We start from the raw sequence: 19,376 nt of genomic DNA, 5'->3' as shown, positions 1-19,376 counted from the left end.
CGTGGTGACCTGTCCAGGGTGTACCCCGCCTCTCGCCCAGTGTCAGCTGGGACCCCTAACAGGATAAGCAGCTATGGAAATTGAATGAATAAATGACAAAATTATGTTGCTGTTCTAACTCATTGACCCAAAATATGTACAATAGGCCCCAAATCATTTTAAAATATGCAACTCAGCAGCTGTGTACACGTACTCTCACTTCAGATGAAAACATTATACTGCTTGATATACCAGACAAAGGCAGATTCAGATTTGAATCACAAAATATAACAGACTATGATACATTGTTATTTATTTAACTGTCCAGCATTATATCAAAACTGTAAGCTTCCCTTTAAACATACATTAAAGAGGCAACAGACAGCATCTTTTCCTAAATATATCATTATGAAAATAATGTAGGTTGCACATGGTAGTGGCCACAGTAAAATCAGACTATCAGCGTTTACATAGGTTACTTAGTGGCTTTGCAATCTTTGCAATAAGCTTCTGCCACCGTTGCCGAAATTTCGCGGAAAGAATCTGCTTTACGGCAGGAAACGCATCATGTATTGCGAAATTGGTCAGTCAGCCAATCAGGGACTGGAGTGAGTCCTTATGAGGAGCTGGGCATGAGATAGTTGAGTCACAAGCACAATGGCAGACAGACAAAGTTTGGAAACAAGTGAAAAACAATGGCAGACAGACAAAGTTTGGAAACAAGTGAAAAATGGCCTAGCGAAAGAAAACGAATCCGATCTGTTGCTTCTTTAAGTAAATGTAAAGACATTGTGCTGATAATGCCAGTGTTGCCAACTCTTCTCCAATGAAAGAAGCTAGCATTAGCTCTGAAGTCACTTAAAGTCGCCAGATAATGTCACACACTCATTTGCGTGTTGGTGCCATCATCACACATTTACTGACTTAGATTCAATTCAAACATCCTCATCACAATGTTTGAATAAAGTGAGAGCTATGGCACTTATACTATCGTGCACCGCTTTGTCACACTTTCAATCCAGAGAGCAAGAGCATCAAGGTAACCATAGAAACTCACTACAACTGAACTCCCAGGGCGAGCACCGCATGCTTTCCTCCTGCCTGTCCCACACCTACTGCAAGGGGGAGAGGTGTACCCGCAGTGATGGCAGAAGAACCGTGGACTGTTACTACTCTGAGCAGCATGCTTGGGAATGAATTATAATATATTTCTGTCTTTTTTTCCCCCAATGGTCTGAATAAGTCGCCAAATTTGTTGCTAGTTGCTTTTTAGAAATATTTTTTATTTTATTTTATTTTGTTTTATTTTATTTTATTTTACTTTATTAAATTAAATTAAATTAAATTTTATTTTATTTTATTTTATTTTATTTTATTTTGCTTACTTACATATTTAAGTTGCTACGTCGGGAACACTGGATAATGCCTCTCTTTCAATCCTTACTTGAAGTAAAAGTTGTAATTAATAGTTTTAATGTTAATAGTTAATAATTTTACTGCAGAAAAAAAGTTTTGAGCATTTCTGCTACCACTGCCAAAAATAACATTTCCAGTTAGAGCACAGGTGAGAACTAAAGCAAAGTGGCGTTTGCCTGGGGCCCCCAAATTACTAAATTCACCCCTGAATAACACACCTGTCATGGCTACTTATGGTCAGAAACATGGGTAAAAATAACGTTTAGCAGATGTGTCAGTGTCCAAACAGGTGTATTAGTTGCTTGCTTTGACATACACTCTTCTGTTGTAAGTAGAGCATGGATTTAAAGAACAAAGTGTGGCTGCTTATTTTAGAAACAATGGTGAAATACACTTAGTGAGACATGCTGGACTCCCTGCAGACCCCTGAGGTCCTGCCCCTGCTGCTGCATGCACCAACAGAGCTCTGTATGTCCTTCAGTCCCAAGCATTACACCCAACAAGTGTGAAGTAGGTCGGATGAGCCGCCCCTGAGATGTGTTAGGGGCACACACACATAGAGACATACAGACAGACAGAGATTCCTTGCTTCTGTTTCAGTTGTGTTATTCTCATGTTGCAGGAAGTGCTGCAGAGAAAAGCTGCTGTTTGTTTCCAGTCGACCTCCCTTTCTCTTTTGTCACGGTTTCCCTCCTCCTATTCATCACATTCCTTTATTCCACTCTCCTTTCTCACAGGTCCCTGAGGTGATCAGCAGCATTCGCCAGGTGTCCAAATCAGCCCTGAAGGAAGACGCCAAGCCAAAACAGGAAGCTGACGAGGCCTTCTACAACTCCCAGAAGTTTGAAGTGCTTTACTGTGGCAAGGTAGGAATGAACGTGCCTCTGAAAAAGTGTTTTTATTTCATTAAACAATTGTCTCACAATTAATTCTGCTGAATTAAAAATCTCCAGGTGACGGTTCTGCACAAAAAAGCTCCAGTCACCCTCATCGACGACTGCATCGACAAGTTTCGTCAGCATGAGGTCGAGCGCAAGCGCCTGCGACTGCTCAACGGCCAGAGAGGGTCCACAGAGAGTGCTCCTGTGGAGTTTCTCCTTGGAGGAGAGGGAGACCCACTGTCCTCCGCTCTGAATGAGAGTATAGAAGAGCCTGAAGGTCTCATATTGGTGGAATTAGCTGGAGCTATAGGTAAGAGCCCGTGTGCAGATTGAGGATTAGCATTAGCTGTTTTAATGAAATAATGTGAGTGAACACAGTCAGAATGAATAAAAGGTCAAAGCTGGATCTGCAAGTAGCTTTGCTCAGATTTTTAAAGCACACAGTTGACCATTCGCACCCTTTTATAGCTGTAGTTACACATGTTTGGCTTTCTGTACTTGCACGGCACATATGACAGCTGCAGATTTATCTCTTGAAACTCTCTCCTTCAATTTGAACAGCAGTAGAAAAAAGCAGGCATATTATTTCATGCCGTCTGTAGCAAGTTAGCAAAAAACAGCTCTCATTTATCCCAAAAATTCTAATGTGAACTGACCAGGGTTCCCACAGATTCTTGAAATCCCTCAAGTTTGTGAATTTGCGGTGATAAAAATCAACGTCTTGAAAGCTTTTTCAAGTAGACGTAAATAGACATGGGTCATTGAACGTGCCTTTATTTATGTGTTTTGTGCCAGAATAGAAATTCTCTCTCTTTATCGCTCAACTCGCTGTGCTCCATTAGAGAAGGCAGGAGACCACATAGTCTGCCATCACTGGAACACAGCACAGTTGAGAAGTGTGTGAGTTTCTGTAAAGCCTGCTAGTTGTCATTATAAAATGTATCAGTGTTTTGACATTGATCCGTGTCTCATGTTCTGCTGTGGTGGGTCCTTGAATTTGAGGGAATGGGGCCCAGGAAAGTCCTTGAAAAGTACTCAGATTTGATGGTTAAGGCTGCTGTCACACCTGCCCTGATTGATTTGGTTGATTGGACTCAAGTTCGTTTGCCCCCTAAGTGCAGTTTGTTTGGGCAGGTGTGAACACAGCAATCACACTCAGGTGTGCACCAAATCAACCAGACCAAGACCTTCTTGAAGAGGTGGTCTCGGTTTGGTTACAGACGAACTCTGGTGCGGTTCATTTGTGGTGAGAACGTGTTCCGACCTTGATCTGAACCAGCTGCAGTCACATGACACATTGTTTGGGTTAAACATGAGCATGTTACAGTCCTGGAGGATTATTAATGTGCACCTCCTCCTGTACTGCCTTAATATGCACATTCAGCACATCCAATGCATCAAAACATTGTTTTCTAGTTGGAGCCGCGCCTCGTTTTCAAACTGTATGGTTTGACTAAAATGAACAATGACAGCAATATAGTCCACGATGAGCAGCGCTAAAATCAACCTGCGTAGTTGTCCCTCCATTGTGACATTAGAAAGTGTCACATTTATCTTGCAAGTGTACTCTTCTTCAACGTTTGCTTTACTTCCTGGATTTTTCCCACATGGAAATTCTGACCAATCAAGAGCAGCTTTCTCACACAAGGCATTTGATCTGGTCTGTTTGTAAATGCTGCTGTGAGAACACGAACCAACTCTAGGCAATTATGCAATTTTGTGACAAAACTAGTCCCTGATTCAGACCAAAGCAAGCGAACTTTAAAAGCACCCTAAGAAAGTGTGGGAACCCTGACTTGGATATAATTTGTTTGAAATCATTTAAACACAACCAGTTTAGCATCATCTCTGAGGTGCAATGGGCTCTGACTGTCATACAAGCATGTGTTGCCAGCAATGTCCATCAGTCAGTGGTCCTCTAGTGTAGTTTTATTTTCCTGTATCGTGTCAAACAACCACACTACATTTAAAGCCGACACTTGATGTTGGCTGTTCACTGAGTTGGTTTACAACATTGTCTCCGTGTGCATTTTAATCTCTCCAGCTGACCTATATGTGATGTTGTGTTCCAAGAGGCTACATTTTCCAGGCAGTCAGCATCCTCATCATGTGATCATTCATGCTAAATAAAGAAGCAGCACTGTTCTTGTATCGCAGTTTAGACACAGTTAGTATATATTATGATTTTATTATTATCACCATTGTATAACTTAATATTTTAAGTATGATAAGGGAAAGTAGAAGATTAGATGATGCCAGAGTCCTGCACAGGTTTGATTTCAAGACCCAACTGCCCCGACACGCAATGTGCAGTACCACACCCACCCGACCCGTGGACACAAGGTCTGTGGCATGACCCGAAACCGCAAATCCTATAATGCCAAGCACTGTTTGAATAATTTGGTGAGGCAGCAGGTTTAAAGGGATCATTTTGGGCCATTTTATTCACGTGAAACTATTATAATATATTTTGAAATAAAGGTAATTCAGGAAATACAAAGTCAAACTGTACACCAATAAGAATAGTGGCTTTAAGTATCAGGTATGCTTATTAGCTGACTGTATCCTTGCTGTCTGTGTTTCAGGTAAAGGCCTGTGCAGCAGTACCAGTCAGAGCAGCCTGCGAGGAACGTTCCCCGAGTGCATCCTGGAGGATTCTGGCTTCGAGGAGCCTCAGGAGTTTCGTACGCGCTGCAGCAGCCTGGCGGGGAGTCTGCAGAGAAAGCCGGGGGAGGGAGTCATCATAGGTCCCACACGTCGCAGACACTCAAGCGCACCGAACCACGTTCAGCCATCTGATTCAGACAAGAACCGCACCATGCTCTTCCAGGTAGAGGACGTTTAATAACGCTGATGACTTCCGGGAAAAGTAATCATGAGCTGCACTTTTGCTGATGTCTTGGTTTCAGAATGAGTGTAGCAGCTTAGTGGTTTCTTATCTCTGTGCTCTGAGTGCAGACGCTCTGTCTGTTGGTGGAACACAGCACTGAGGAGCTTTATTATAACAGCATTGTTCTGTTAGGTGTATGGACAGATCTCTACATATTCTCCCTTTGTCAGTGAGATGGATAGATGTTTTTCTTTCTCTTGACTCCACCTGTCACACAAGAAAACCAAATACTTCCTTGCCTCACACCGTTTGTCACCGACACCCTCTCTGCATTTAGTCCTGAGCTCCTTGCTCCTGCAAATCATTTTTATGTGCATGTGCCTGGCAGTTACAGCGCACAGACCGACTCGGCCCATGTTGCCGCTTCAGATAAAGAGGCTGTAACTCCTGAGGAGTATTTGTGAGCGCGGCGCTACTCTCGTGAAAACGTGAGGCAGCCGTTTTGTGAAAAAAGCATGCGGGGCTGCAGAGTGAGCCAGCTGCCACTCCTTGCACGCCAGGCCCATTTCCTCATGAGGCTAATTTTAAAAACTAGAGCACAACGCTCAATATGATACACCACATAGCAGTCGATTATGGGAAAAATCATTGGGGCAGACATGTTGACCTTGATTTTGAGAGTGGGCGAGTATGTTTATGTGTGTCAATAATCAGAGTCCTTGTCATGAGATACTTGACACTAAGATTGTCTTTGCCTTAAGTTACATTGTGTGAGTACTTTTTTGTATATGTTCTTGCATTAATCCGTGACCATAATACATGTCTGTGTTTCACAGGTCGGGCGTTTTGAAGTAAATCTCATAAGTCCAGACACGAAAACAGTGGTGCTGGAGAAGAACTTCAAAGATATCTCATCCTGCTGTCAGGTTGGTTTATTTTTACCTGCTGTATTAACACTAAAAGCCTCTCTTCTCTGTCTCTGCTGCAGTCTGAGCAACAAACTCAGACTAATTTATGCATTTCTTTTCTAGATGTTGAATACATCAAAGGCCTTTTATTATTTTCAATCCTTAGTTTGATGGCAAATGATGGAATTCTTTTATATTGCCTCATGCAGTCCAGTTTCTGTACATAGACATCCTGCATTAAATGGTAATTTTAGTATTTTTCAACCTGGACTCTATTTTCCCATGTTTTTGTTTCTAAGTGACTAATGGAGACTTCAATTTTCGATATTGGTCAAGAGGGCATGTGTGCACTGTCAGTTTACGTCCACCACAGTGCTTGTTTTTGCCACTGACAGGCTCAGATTGTTATTATAAGTGCCTGACAACATTATAGAAAGGATTCCTACAGAGATAGACCTTTTTGTTAAAGGGTAAGATCCTTTTCGTTTAACCGATACAGCCCAGGAATCACCATCACCATTCCACCAGACTCCATTTAAATGAACAGTCATTTTAGCATGTATAGAGCCAGTGCATTTTCACATCTAACTGTGTGAATTAGGGGTTTATTTCAACCAAACCAGAGTTGGTGATTGTTGGAGTAGTGAAAAGACTTATCTAGATGGTTTTTGGGAGTTTTATTTTGTTTCTGTCAGCTTTGAATTAAGTGTGTTTCATGGTGTTAAAATTACTGTTTATTTTAATGGAGTCTGGTGGGCCGTTTCTGGTTAAATAAATAGGATCTTACTCTTTAACAAAAAAGTCTATCTCTGTAGGGATCCTTTCCATGATGTTGCCAGACATTTAGAATAATTGTGGCAGTGGAAAAAACTAGCACTTTTAGTGGATGGAAATTGAGTCAATTAGATGTAAAAACATGGGGAAAAGGGGTCAAATTTCTCTTTTAATGGTCTGTTTAGTGTGAGTAAAGTGGTCATATTGCTAATTGAAAAAATGGAAATGGAGAAAGTCAAGAGCTGTTATGGTTTCAATGACTTGTGCTGTTGTGCAGGGTGCTTTCAGACCTAGAGTTGTCTTGCTTTGGTCTGAATCAGGGACTCATGTTGTTCCAAAGTTGTATAATTGCCTAGAGTTGGTTCGTGTTCTCACGGCAGCATTTACAAGAGGACCAGATCAAATGCCTTGTGTGAGAAAGCTGCTCTTGATTGGTCAGAATTTCCATGTGGGAAAAATCCAGGAAGTAAAGCAAACGTAGAAGAAGAGTACACTTGCAAGATAAATGTGACACTTTCTAATGTCACAATGGAGGGACAACTACGCAGGTTGATTTTAGCGCTGCTCATCGTGGACTATATTGCTGTCATTGTTCATTTTAGTCAAACCATACAGTTTGAAAACGAGGCGCGGCTCCAACTAGAAAACAATGTTTTGATGCATTGGATGTGCTGAATGTGCATATTAAGGCAGTACAGGAGGAGGTGCACATTAATAATCCTCCAGGACTGTAACATGCTCATGTTTAACCCAAACAATGTGTCATGTGACTGCAGTTGGTTCAGATCCAGGTCGGAACACGTTCTCACCACAAACGAACCGCACCAGAGTTCGTCTGTAACCAAACCGAGACCACCTCTTCAAGAAGGTCTCAGTTTGGTTGATTTGGTGCGCATCCGAGTGTGCTTGCTGTGTTCACACCTGCCCAAACGAACTGCACTTAGGGGGCAAATGAACTTGAGCTCGATTGAGCCGAACTAAACAGGACAGGTGTGACAGCACCCTAAGTTGCAGTTTTATGATTTGTATTGCTGGACTGAATCCAAAGTACGGTCCTCACTTGCTGTTATTTACTCTAGTTTCCTGTTTGTCTTGAATTTGATGCAGGGTGTCAAGCAGTCCGACCATTTTGGATTCATCTGTCGGGACCAATCAGAGTCTGGTCCTGGTCAGTATGTGTGCTTCGTTTTCCAGTGTGCCAGTGAGTCCCTGGTGAGTCACACAAGATGTGCATTCACATGACGTCAGCTTTTGCTTTTAGACTCCTTTATTTTGACCTGTGTTGTCTTCCTGTGTGTGGTCTCGTCTTGTCCTCACGCAGGTGGATGAGGTGATGCTGACCCTGAAGCAGGCCTTCACCACAGCAGCAGCCTTACAGAGCAACAAGACCCAGATCCAGCTATGTGAAGCCTGCCCCATGCATGACCTGCACAAGCTCTGTGAGCGGATTGAAGGTAAGCCACGTACACTCAGTCCCTCTCTGTAGCTTGACTCATAAATATATTGATGCATGGTGTGTTTCTCAGAGTTAACACAACATGAAAGAGCATTCTTATTTCCGCTTCGGTTTCCAGGTCTCTACCCACCGAGAGCAAAGCTGGCCATCCAAAAATATCTCTCCCAGCTGACTGACAATGAGCAGGCTGAGATTTTCGAGCGAGTTCAGGTGAGGTTTGCCTCTGCTGTGAGACAGTAGACTTTATTAACTGAAAAATGAGTCACATATTGACAGTTTCTCTGTGATTGATTTTTAGAGACAGTTTAATTTTTTACAGATGCTGCATCTGTTAGAAAACAGTTTTGAGTGTTTGTGTGTCCATGTGTCCGCAGAGATTGAAGCCTGGGTCAGACCAAGAGGAAAATGAGCTGGTGATTCTCCAGCTGAGGCAGCTCTGTGGAGCCAAACAGAAGTCCCACCTCCACATCGGAGAGGTCCCGCAGGTGAATACTTAATCTTAAACACGCTGAAAAAAGTCACAGTCAGTGAGAGATTTGATTCCTGAGATTTTACTTTAAAGGGTCACGTCAGTATTTTTCAACCTGGCCCCCATTTTCTCATGTTTTTGTGTCTAAGTGACCAATGGAGACAAAGATTTATGATTTTTTTTTGCCACTGACAGGATCAAATTGTTATTATAAATGTCTGACAACATTATGGAAAGTGTCCCTACAGAGATACACCCTTTTTGTTAAAGAGTAAAATCCCTGTTTCCACCGAGCAGTACGGTACGGTTCAGTACGGTATGCATTTTTCTGTTTCCACTCTGAAAAGTTGTGGATGGTACCAATGGAACCGTACCGTTCCCATTTTTGGTCCCCCCTCTGTTGGGGTACCTAGCACACAGATCTCGCACTAAAAGGTGGAGCTGTGAACACTGCAGTCTGATTGGTCAATAGAGGACGGTCACTCTGCTCAGGGTTCTCTATCGGATTTTGAGTTGATGCAGCAGCAGTTTTGAATAGACAGAAAAAATAAAGATTGTTTTCCTCAGAACAATCCTTGAATTCTGCAAAAGAGTCAAACTGGTTTTCTGTTGGTGATGCAACGTTTGTGTGAGTGTTTGTAAGGTTGCAGAGAATGCTTTAGGATTTTAGTCGCTAACGATGCTAAAAGCTCAGTTTTTCAGCTCTTTGCTGCCGTCTGAAATGTAAAATTCATTCCCTCCCATCTGCAAATGTTTCTAGAAAAAACTTATCAATTGAATCACTGTTACATTCCATAAGTTGCTGCAGGAACAGCCTGACATTAAGTATGAATGCGCTGAGGATTATTACTGTAGCATGATCTAGCCTTAGGGATTGTGTGTTGAATATTATCGTTCAAATGGCACAACAACAACAGACCCAGTATTATTCTTGGCCGTGCGGCTTGTTTACAGTGTTTGTGTGCCGATGGCTCACAGTGAAAGTCACAGTTTACTCATTATTTCTGTGGGGTTTTTTTTCTTTATTTTCCTCTGCCCATTGTTATCATCTGACAGAATACAGCGAACAGCCCATCAGCAGGAGACGGCGCCGCCACCAGCAGCCGCTTCAAACTCGATGTTCTTAAGAATAAAGCACGCACATCCCTCACCAACTCCCTGGAGAACATCTTTGCAAGGGTGGGTCACGAGAAAGGTTGTTTTTTTCTTATAACATATTTTATTTTCTGCCCCCTCCTCTATCTGATCCCGCTGTTATTTTATCTGCCACTTTCTCTAAGTTTAATCCCTGTCGCTGTCTCTTATTTCTCCTCCCCCAGACAGATACAGCCACTATGTTGTGTACCTTTATGTGTGTCTCTCTGCGCGGTCTTTGTATCAGTTGCTGTTTCTGTGTCATTGTCATCCAGGGGATTTGGATTGACCCATATCTGCCAGTGAGACGGCAGAATAATTCCTTAGTAGAGCGATCCAGGCAATCTGAGACCTCTGCTGCCATCTGTTATTGTCTCAGAGCCTCAGCTGAACAATGACACTGTTAATGTTATTGAGTCAGGAAATATCAGGCCTGTTTCTGATTCATTGCTCGTCTTTTTGTCTTGAGCAGCTGGTACACTTTTTGAAAAAGGACTGTGTAAACATGTTTTTCTGAATTTTATTTGTTGTCTTATTTCATTTTGTATAATCACCTCTGTCACCAGGGTGCCAGCCGGATGCGGGGCCGTTTGGGAAGCATGGGAAGCATCAGCGGTTTTGAAAGGGTAAGTGTCCTTGAGGGAGAACACGAGAATTCCCAGAACTTCAGCGGAGGGACTCTGGGAATTCTCACTTTTTACCCAGAGGCTTTTAAAAGCACGTTATATTCAATCTTGGTCCTCGGAAAAGGACGAGCGTGACAGGCATGCTTTCACATTCATCAGGGTCAGTCGCTGGAGGCTGCTGACACTTCTCAAATGGAGTCATGTTTCTGCACTGTATTATTCCAACATCGTTTCATGATACAGCTGCATTGGCCAAAAGACAGAACAGGACAGCATTAACAGAGCTGCCAGAGAACCATTTGGGGTTGTTGCTGGCTTCACTGTGTCACTGCTGTGCAGAATGTGGAGTCAGTGTGTGATGTAGTCCCCCTGACTCCCTATCAGTCAAAAGGTTAAGAGATTCCTAGAACATTGCTGGACTCAGGGTGGACAGTTTAAAAGCAAAGGATCAATTCAAATCAAACTTTATTGATAGAGCACTTTTCATACAATCGTGCAGCCCAAAGTGCTTCATAGAGCAAGAATACAAGAGCACAGAAAAAGAATAGCTAGACACCACAACATTAAACAGTAAACAAAACTGATGCAGCAGAACCACAGATATCGGCCCAGTCCTATTTCATATTTTTACCCCTACGCCTCATTTTGAGTGCAACCATGCTCGTCAGAACAAAGTTACAAGCTGTAGTGGTTGAAAACTTCCTCTATGAAATGGGTCAACCCTTTAAGACCCTGATACATCATATGCTGACATCTACATAAACAGGTGCGATGAGTGTTTCCCTACAGTGTGGCTATGCCGTCTTCTGCAGTGGTGATTTCTCTTGTGTGGGCTACAGGCAGCCTTTTGCAGTTAAATGTACTTTTCTAGTCGTCTGACAATTCAAAGCATTTTTTACACTACATGTCACGTTCACGCACTCACCCACAGTTGGCCGAGGCTACCGCACATGGTGCTACCTGCTTCTCTTTAACCATTCATACGCAATCACACACACACACACTGATGCAGCACTTTGGGGTTCAATGTCTTGCCCACGGACACTTCAACATGGCTGTAGGAGCCGGGAATCGAACCGCTGATCTTGTGATCAATGGACAACCCTTGGCTGCCCTAAGTCTGTTACCCGACAGTCGTTGTGAGCACAGCTTAAATTGAACGCCATCAATGGATCAAACAAGTCATCAAATGAAAAAGAAAGCGCTACATTACCAGGCTACTTGCGGTGCTCTGAAGGCTAACATTAGCAACCTGTGCTCCAACATTTCTGCTGGGCTTTAATTAAATTTCGGGCGTCATGTACCATCAAACAGGGGAGAATGCCATGTTGAAATGTGTCCAGATGCAGGACAGTCAGGCTTAAATTAGCAATAACAATGTAGCGTTAGCTAGTCAGTTAGTTAGCTACCAAGACATCAGCATGCTAGCGATTTCTTTTGTTATGCTTGTTATAAGAAAAGGTCCATACTATCTTGAAACAACATTAAACTAAGCTAATACAATTAATTCATTCATTAATTTTCCAAAACCGCTATCCTGCTGGGGGTCGCAGGGGTGCTGGAGCCTATCCCAGCTGACATTGGGCGAGAGGCAGGGTACACCCTGGACAGGTCACCAGACTATCACAGGGCTGACACATAGAGACAGACAACCATTCACACTCACATTCACACCTACGGACAATTTAGAGTCACCAGTTAACCTGCATGTCTTTGGACTGTGGGAGGAAGCCGGAGTACCTGGAGAAAACCCACGCTGACACAGGGAGAACATGCAAACTCTGCATAGAAGGGCTCCCCCACCCTGGGGCTCAAACCAGGAAGCCTCTTGCTGTGACAATGCTAACCACTGCAGCACCATGCCGCCCAAGATAATGTTTATCGTAAATTTTTAAATCTTTTGAAAATGAAGGAATTTTTTTGTTTTATTTTTTGGCTTGTGCAGCTATCTTGTCAATGATTTAAGTGTGCCCCTGAAAAACCTCCATTTGGAGGGCCATGATGCAGCCCTTACACTTCACCATACCCCTCTATCCCAACAAGAATCAGGATGCCCTTAGACATGAACGCGCAAAGGAGGGCAAAGGGCTAAGTTGTAGAGGCACTGGGTGTATTGAGATCGGGCCATTGTGTTTGTATTTATTGCATTCTTTTTCCTTGTCAAAATCTGCCGCCTACATTACCCACAAATCAACTTAACCACCAACAGTTCAGTCAAGTGTTTTATGTTAGTAGCACCTCGAGCTGCTAGCCTGAAGCAGGGATGATGAGTGGTCTCAAGAGTTCTGATAATCTCCCTTCTGTTTAACTTCGGACTTGACCAGCTCTGACTCTAGTGACATCACTTGAGGAATTCTATCAGATTTCCCTACCTCTGGTGCTACAAAGGCTATACACAACTTTTTTCACATATGCAGCACTACTTCCCAAGACTTTGACAAACAGACATGATGTATAAAATCAGTGGAGTTCTGCTTTTAGGATGTGTTGCTCATAGTGTTTAACACTCAGAGACATGAAATAGACGCTCAGTGCAGCTGTCGTATGACTCACTTGTTGCATCAATCATGGCACGATAGATTTACTGGAAATATGAAATGTCAAGTCAGGTAAATTATTCACATCTGCCTTCAAGTGGAAGCTCAGAGTGATGGGATTTTATTAAGCTGCTATACTTATCTTTTACTTCACCCAATCCACCAACAAAGTTTGGAGTTTTGCAGTGATCCACAGCAGGAACAGGACAGCAGCTCACATTCCCTGTCATATCAGTCCTTAGTCACCATGTGTATATTCTGCATGTCTTCACTCTCAAGGCTCACCTGTGCCCGTCTGTTGTATCAGTAACGGTCAAAAGAATGTTGTTTGCCATGTGGTTCAGTGAATAAGTAGTCATCTGGGAATTATGTCAGGATGCCGATATGGAGCAGGAAATTCAAGTCAGGATGTCCAGTTGTGGGTCTGCTGAGCCATGCCTGCCCTGGCTTCCTCCTGCGTAGCCCTGTCATGGGACACAGCACCACACAAGCGTTGGATCCACTGAGTCACTTTATCTTATCAGTGTTTCCTAAAAACTACAAATCACAATTAAGCGTTTCAGCTGACTGTGACCTTCAGTGATTTACACATGTGCAGCAGACAAACAGACATTTTGCAAACTGCAGTTTGATCAGCAGCACGAGGACTTTTGAGATTTCTCATTTCATGTCACATCTTAGAGAGGGAGGTCTGTGAAATGCACGGAGGGAGGAGATTGGAGTGTTTTCATGTGGAGTTGAGGCGCTGAGGTTCCTCCCCACCAATAGTGTGTGATGCCGTGAGTCACAGGACATTGTCCATTAGAATACAATAGATGTGGGAGTTGTGCTGCCAGGCGTGAGACAACGCTGAGTCCAGGAGTGTTGAGTGGAAAGTTAAACCTGGAGTGAGTCTTGCTGTTGGGTTACGTTGGCTAGGTGAGTGCAGACCTGTAACTTGAGTAACTGAGGTGGTGTTTTATTTGGCTTTGGTTACAAGCTGTGTGAGTGTTGACTTCCAAAGACGTTTAATGTGATTAATACCGTTTGATTTTAGCCTGCTTGTACCTATTGACGTGTGCAACATAGAGATTATTGGATATTGTGTTTATCTTGTCATCATTCACCAATCTCTGTGTTTCACTCAGTTGAACAGTCAGATACATCAGAAAATCCAGCCATGTTTAACCCTTTGAATTCTGCCAGTGCCGTTGGTATGACATTGGTAGTTTTGATTATCGTTTCATTTCTTGGAAAATATTCAAGTGCTTCATATCCCTAAAATCTGTACAACCTAAGGTAAAAGGTTATGTAAGTCAATAATAATTTATTAAAGTCTTGAAATTGTCATTAAATAAATACAAGAATCTGACATGTTTTCATAGTGTAAAAATAAATAAATAAATAAACCCACAAAATATATTGATCCAATGAATGTGGAAATGTAGTTTTTTTAGAACTCCATAGATTATTTTAACTATGTACTTTAGTTACTTTTAAGGTATGCTTAAATCTTTTTTTCTTAAATTCTTATTCTTATTTTTTTTTTATTCTTAAATTATTTTTCTGCAAAATCATTGTGATCGTTCATTCCTCTGGCACCCTCGAGCTAAACACATGAAGACACGGAACACAGAAACCTTAGCTTTCTGCTGCAAAAAGACTGAATGTTCTAGCTATTATGGCTTTTATTTTAGATCGATATATACAGGATTATGCAAACAACGATTCTCGCAGACATTAAGGGGAAATACCAATGTAATTATGGCAAAATACCACGTTTGCGCCACACGTAAGGTAATGTAAGGTAATGATGTGATTACAGAAGACCGAAGCCTTAGCTCTTTGCTGCAAATAGAAAGAATGTTCTGACTGTTGTGGTATTTATTTTAGATGAGTTTAAACAGGATGCAAACAACATTAGTTCTTATGCCTCCACGCTGGCGACAGCCCTGGCGGGAGGCATGGTTTTATTGGGTTGTCCATCCATCCATCTCTCCCATTTTCGTAATATCTCAGGCCTTAAAATTGGCACAAATGTCCTTTTGGACCCAACAATAAACTGATAAGAGTCAAGGTCAATATCACTGTGTATCACTGTGGCCTTGCCTCTGTCTCATTTTTGTGAACGCAACATCTCACAAAGGCCTTGAGGGAGTCAACTCAAATTTGTCACAAACATCCACTTGGAATGAAGAACTGATTAGAAGCTGGTGGTCAAAGGTCAAGGTCACTGTGACCTCACAAAACATGTTTTTGGCCATAACTCAAGAATTCTTATCTTCTTGTAGTGAAGGGGTTGAAATCTAGATATATCTCTCGAAGCTCTTGAATGTACACTACTGCTAAAGGTTTTCACGTGTGCACTGACATCTTTTCCCCTTTCACATTCTGTCCTCTTCAGCAGGATGAGGAATCTCCCGGTCACTCCCCTCCTGGATCGCCTCCTGCTTTCTCTGACGATGACCCGGAAGCTGGCATGCAGTTCCGTCGGCGTGCCCACACCTTCAGCCATCCACCTGTGAAGAAACGCATCTCCTTCGAAGGGCAGCCGTCCACCCAACACAGACAGCCTCCACTGCGCAGACAACAGTCTGTTAACCCTGAGCTGCTGCAGAGCAGGTAACCTACACTCATCAGTCACTGCCCTCTTAATTTAAACCTCTTGCATCTCTTAAGTAATGTTGCAGGAGTGGATATATTGCACGGAGCTGTACTGAAATGTTTCAATAGGAGTTAGCGTGTGTTTCTTGCTTAGAAAATCAGAACCTGTCGCTCTTTTTTTAATCGTTGTAACACTAACTAAATATTTAGTTAACCTTTGCTGTACACACAGACACTGTAATCTATTTCCGGCGCTTTGATCAGTCCTGAATCTCTCCACCTCCTGCTCCACTATCCTTGAACAATAGCTTCAGCAGTTTCCTGTCACTGTTTTGATCCCTCATGTGTTCCTCTGTGTTTTTCTTTGCTCTGACCAGATGCTCTTTTCTTTTGTGTAACGTGTTTGTTTTGTTTTTTAATTCATGGGCATTTCATGTTTGGCTTCGTCCAGTCCCGTGGTTGTCTCGAGAACGCGCAGCGTTTCGGAGAGCGAGTCCACCTTCAGCCTCCCCTCCTCCTTCTCCGCCCCCACTTTCCTGAAAAGCATTTACCAGGGCTCACTGGGCTCCCTGAGCTCCCTGGCAGACAGTGGGAGCCTCAAGAGGTGAGAGGGGGTGCTAAGGCAACCCCCCCTGTACTTAAACCCAAACGCATCAGCCAGGGACAGAGAGGATGAAATGGGTGGGAGGGATAGAGTGCTCTTTGCTGGGATGGCAGTAGCCGCGTACTTGTTGGCTGTCCAAACCTTTTAACACCCAGCTTTCTTTGTCCCTGTATCTTCATACCTTCTCCCTGTCTGTCCAAGGCAACCTCTTTAATGGTAAAAACAATTTCCAGCCCATTGTGTCTTCAGCTGGACCCACCCCCTTTCTGTTTCTCTCAGAAGTAGAAGGGGATGCTGATACACCCCTCTCTTGCTGTATTTGCATGTGAATTTGATGCTTTTTTTTTGCACGGCACAACTGTATTTAACTTGGATGTATAGCTTTTATTAACCGCCCTTCACACTATCCATGATGCCTTAGGAGCTCAACTCAAATTTATTCGCAAAGCACATTTAAAAACAACTCGCGTTAACCAAAGTGCAGTTAAACAGGAATAAAATGCATACATGCATTATAGATGCATATAGTTACAGTAGTCTAAACAGAGGGAGATGAGAGCGTGGGTGAAAAATGGAAATGGCTTTTACTACTGCATTTATTTATTATTTATTTATTTATTTGTCAAACTTAAAGGCAGAGTTAAGGAATCTTCACCTCCAACATATGGACATTGGATCAAGGATGTTATGTAACATTTACAATTGGAGAAAATCTGTGGTTTCATTAAAGGATCAACTACAAACTTCTTTGCCACCTGGCAACCATTTTTAACTTTTGTAGCAAATATGGCAGCTGAAAAATTGTAATGAGCACAACAGTCCCCTACTTATGTCACACATGTTTGTTTTTTTCCCAATTCATTTACTTAGTTTTTATTTTATTTTTTATTTTTTTTATTCTTTTATATTCTTAAAATTATTTTCCTTTTTTTAATTAAATTTTTTAAATATTTATATATATTTTTTTTATTATCATTATTATTATTAATTTTTTTTATTTTTTTTTATTGTCTTTAATGTCCTTTCGCTGGTCTGGCTTTCTCTGTTGGGTTGGTGGATGGGGTTAATTTTTGTCGTTGTTGATGCCTTGTGCATCTCGTTGAATAATCAATAAAAATACCTTGTTTAAAAAAACAACAACTTAAAGGCGGAGTCAAATATCACACCAAGATTTTTGACACAGAGGTTTTACATAGTCAGAAAAGCTGCCGAGCTGGTCAGAAATCCCTTTAACGCTCTAAGCATCATGTGATCAGTGATGTGTCTATTTTGAAAGGTTGCTGCACTGATCAATCAGCTATTATGGTGTGTTCAAGGACATACCGCTGTGTGCCTGAGAGTCTCCTCTCTCTGTGCTGCCTTGTCAGGGTCTACTCGGTGCAGAAAGCAAAGGTTAACATTTCCATTATGAATGAGATTCAGCAGCATTTCCACAGGATGCAGTTCTCTGACAGCAGCTGAATCCTTCGAGCATTTTAGTTGACAATGCAGCAAAAGCAGCACATTGCCCCTGACGATGAATAAGAGCAGGTTAAAAGACAACTTGCTGAAAAGCCTTGAACTGCCAGGTATTTAAATCTGAATGTGCCCTCGTGTTCCCAGCCAGGTTTGCTTTATCTGCTCCAGTGTGAGATAATTTAACCCCCTCGCTGCCTTTTATGTGACTTTCTTTATGACTTTTACTGGCAGAGAATCATAATAAGAGGGAATCTGTCAAGTGAGGAATTTTAGCCTGTGAAAAAAGCAATGTGCAGAAGAGCTGTCAGAGTGAAGCCGGGGCCTCCGTAACATTTGTCTCAGTAAAGGTCACTTCCTGTTTTTCACTGTCCACATGTTCAGACAGGCGCTTGTGTGCTGACCAAGCTTACTGTAGCTATCAAGTGATCCTCCAAGAGAAACCTAAAAAGCTTGGTTTTTTTTTTGACTGAATGAAAAAGTTAATTTGAGTTTGTCCTTCATGAAATCTCTTTCATTTTTGAGATTTTCACTTTCAGCAGCTTTGGTTTATACAGGGGTGTTCAATGGTTTGCAGGCCAAGGACCTCTTAGCTGAAAGACAGATGGAGCAGGTACCTCCTACGACATGTACTGTATAAACTAAGTGCATATTAAACTGGGCCTACAGTAATGTGTTGGGCGACGGAAAGTGTTGTGAATAAACATGCTTTTTATGATGCATACAGTACCAAGCTATTAAAATAATATTTATGAACAGAGTCATATATTTAATCATCATATTTGAATGTTAAAGATACACGTGGAAGGCACAGTGAATCCTTAAGCTTTACTGTATTTGTGGACGGCTTCCTCCTTAGTAATGGTTTGAGTTGAAGGTGTGAGAAAGAATAGTATCAGTAACATTGTTAACACTGTGCTACATTACAGAGAAATACAAAACCGTACTAATGAACCTTCATTAATATAGGCCTATATTTTATCTACAAGTGCACGTCACACACTGAGCGAGCCGCCTGTTAATGACGCTGTGGGCTAATGGGCATGTAGCTACTTCCATGTTTCAGATGATACGTCATGTTTGTAGTCGACCAATGAAGATGAGTTTACATATCACCTTGGGTTCGTCCTTCACCTTCTCAAAATGATCCCACACTTTGGATTTCCTGCCCGACATGTTATTAACTAGCCTGTGGAATAACCGCAGGTACCAGCCCTGGAAATGAACCTGACTCCTGTCTGATTGCTGAGCGTGGACACTTCCTGTGTCTGTCCTTTCAAATTAAACTCCCACATGGTCCAGTCATATAGGTTTTGATTTATTTTGACAAGGCGCAGCTCCTAATGGAGTTGTATATTTTGTTTTTTTCTGCAACTAAGCGACTAATGAAATCTTGCTGACTAATGACCTTTCTGGTCGACTAACGTTTGGTTGAATATTAAGGGGGCAGCCCTACTTTAAACGTCACAGAGACTAGTTGTTAGGAACATCCTTATGTCTGACTCTGGTGAGCAGCACATAACTTGTATATCCTGGGGTGAATGGAGGGTGTCAGGCAGAGGGCTATATTAGCCTCAGGCTGCAGTCTTGACCTGTTTTTTTTAGGTAGGTGAGGAAGGAAAATCCACTTCCACAAACTCAAGTTGTTGCAAAAGGTAAAAAATGTGGATTCATACTAGATTTGTATTTTCAGACATAATCCAATTTAAAAGTTAAATTATCAA

At 42.2% G+C, this 19,376-nt stretch overlaps 1 protein-coding gene across 5 annotated transcripts in view; it reads left to right on the top strand.

The window, feature by feature from the left end:
* Nucleotides 1-19,376, top strand: part of tbc1d4 (TBC1 domain family, member 4) — a 50,977-nt gene that overhangs the window by 12,850 nt on the left and 18,751 nt on the right. The window contains exons 2-13 of one of the 5 annotated variants that reach the window (XM_050048653.1): nucleotides 2,133-2,261; nucleotides 2,349-2,586; nucleotides 4,862-5,106; nucleotides 5,943-6,032; nucleotides 7,896-8,000; nucleotides 8,110-8,242; nucleotides 8,363-8,454; nucleotides 8,619-8,729; nucleotides 9,770-9,892; nucleotides 10,414-10,473; nucleotides 15,397-15,611; nucleotides 16,045-16,197. In XM_050048653.1, coding sequence (XP_049904610.1) covers nucleotides 2,133-2,261; nucleotides 2,349-2,586; nucleotides 4,862-5,106; nucleotides 5,943-6,032; nucleotides 7,896-8,000; nucleotides 8,110-8,242; nucleotides 8,363-8,454; nucleotides 8,619-8,729; nucleotides 9,770-9,892; nucleotides 10,414-10,473; nucleotides 15,397-15,611; nucleotides 16,045-16,197 — 1,694 coding nt within the window. Of the gene's footprint in view, nucleotides 1-2,132; nucleotides 2,262-2,348; nucleotides 2,587-4,861; nucleotides 5,107-5,942; nucleotides 6,033-7,895; nucleotides 8,001-8,109; nucleotides 8,243-8,362; nucleotides 8,455-8,618; nucleotides 8,730-9,769; nucleotides 9,893-10,413; nucleotides 10,474-13,798; nucleotides 13,929-15,393; nucleotides 15,612-16,044; nucleotides 16,198-19,376 lie in introns of those variants that run through there. The other 4 variants (XM_050048652.1, XM_050048654.1, XM_050048655.1 and 1 more) reach the window with 4 other exon arrangements.

The sequence above is a fragment of the Epinephelus moara genome, chromosome 7 (genome assembly GCF_006386435.1).
Source record: "Epinephelus moara isolate mb chromosome 7, YSFRI_EMoa_1.0, whole genome shotgun sequence".
NCBI classification, from domain to species: domain Eukaryota; kingdom Metazoa; phylum Chordata; class Actinopteri; order Perciformes; family Serranidae; genus Epinephelus; species Epinephelus moara.
Note: the sequence above shows the minus strand (reverse complement) of the source record. Positions and strands in the feature narration are given on the sequence as shown.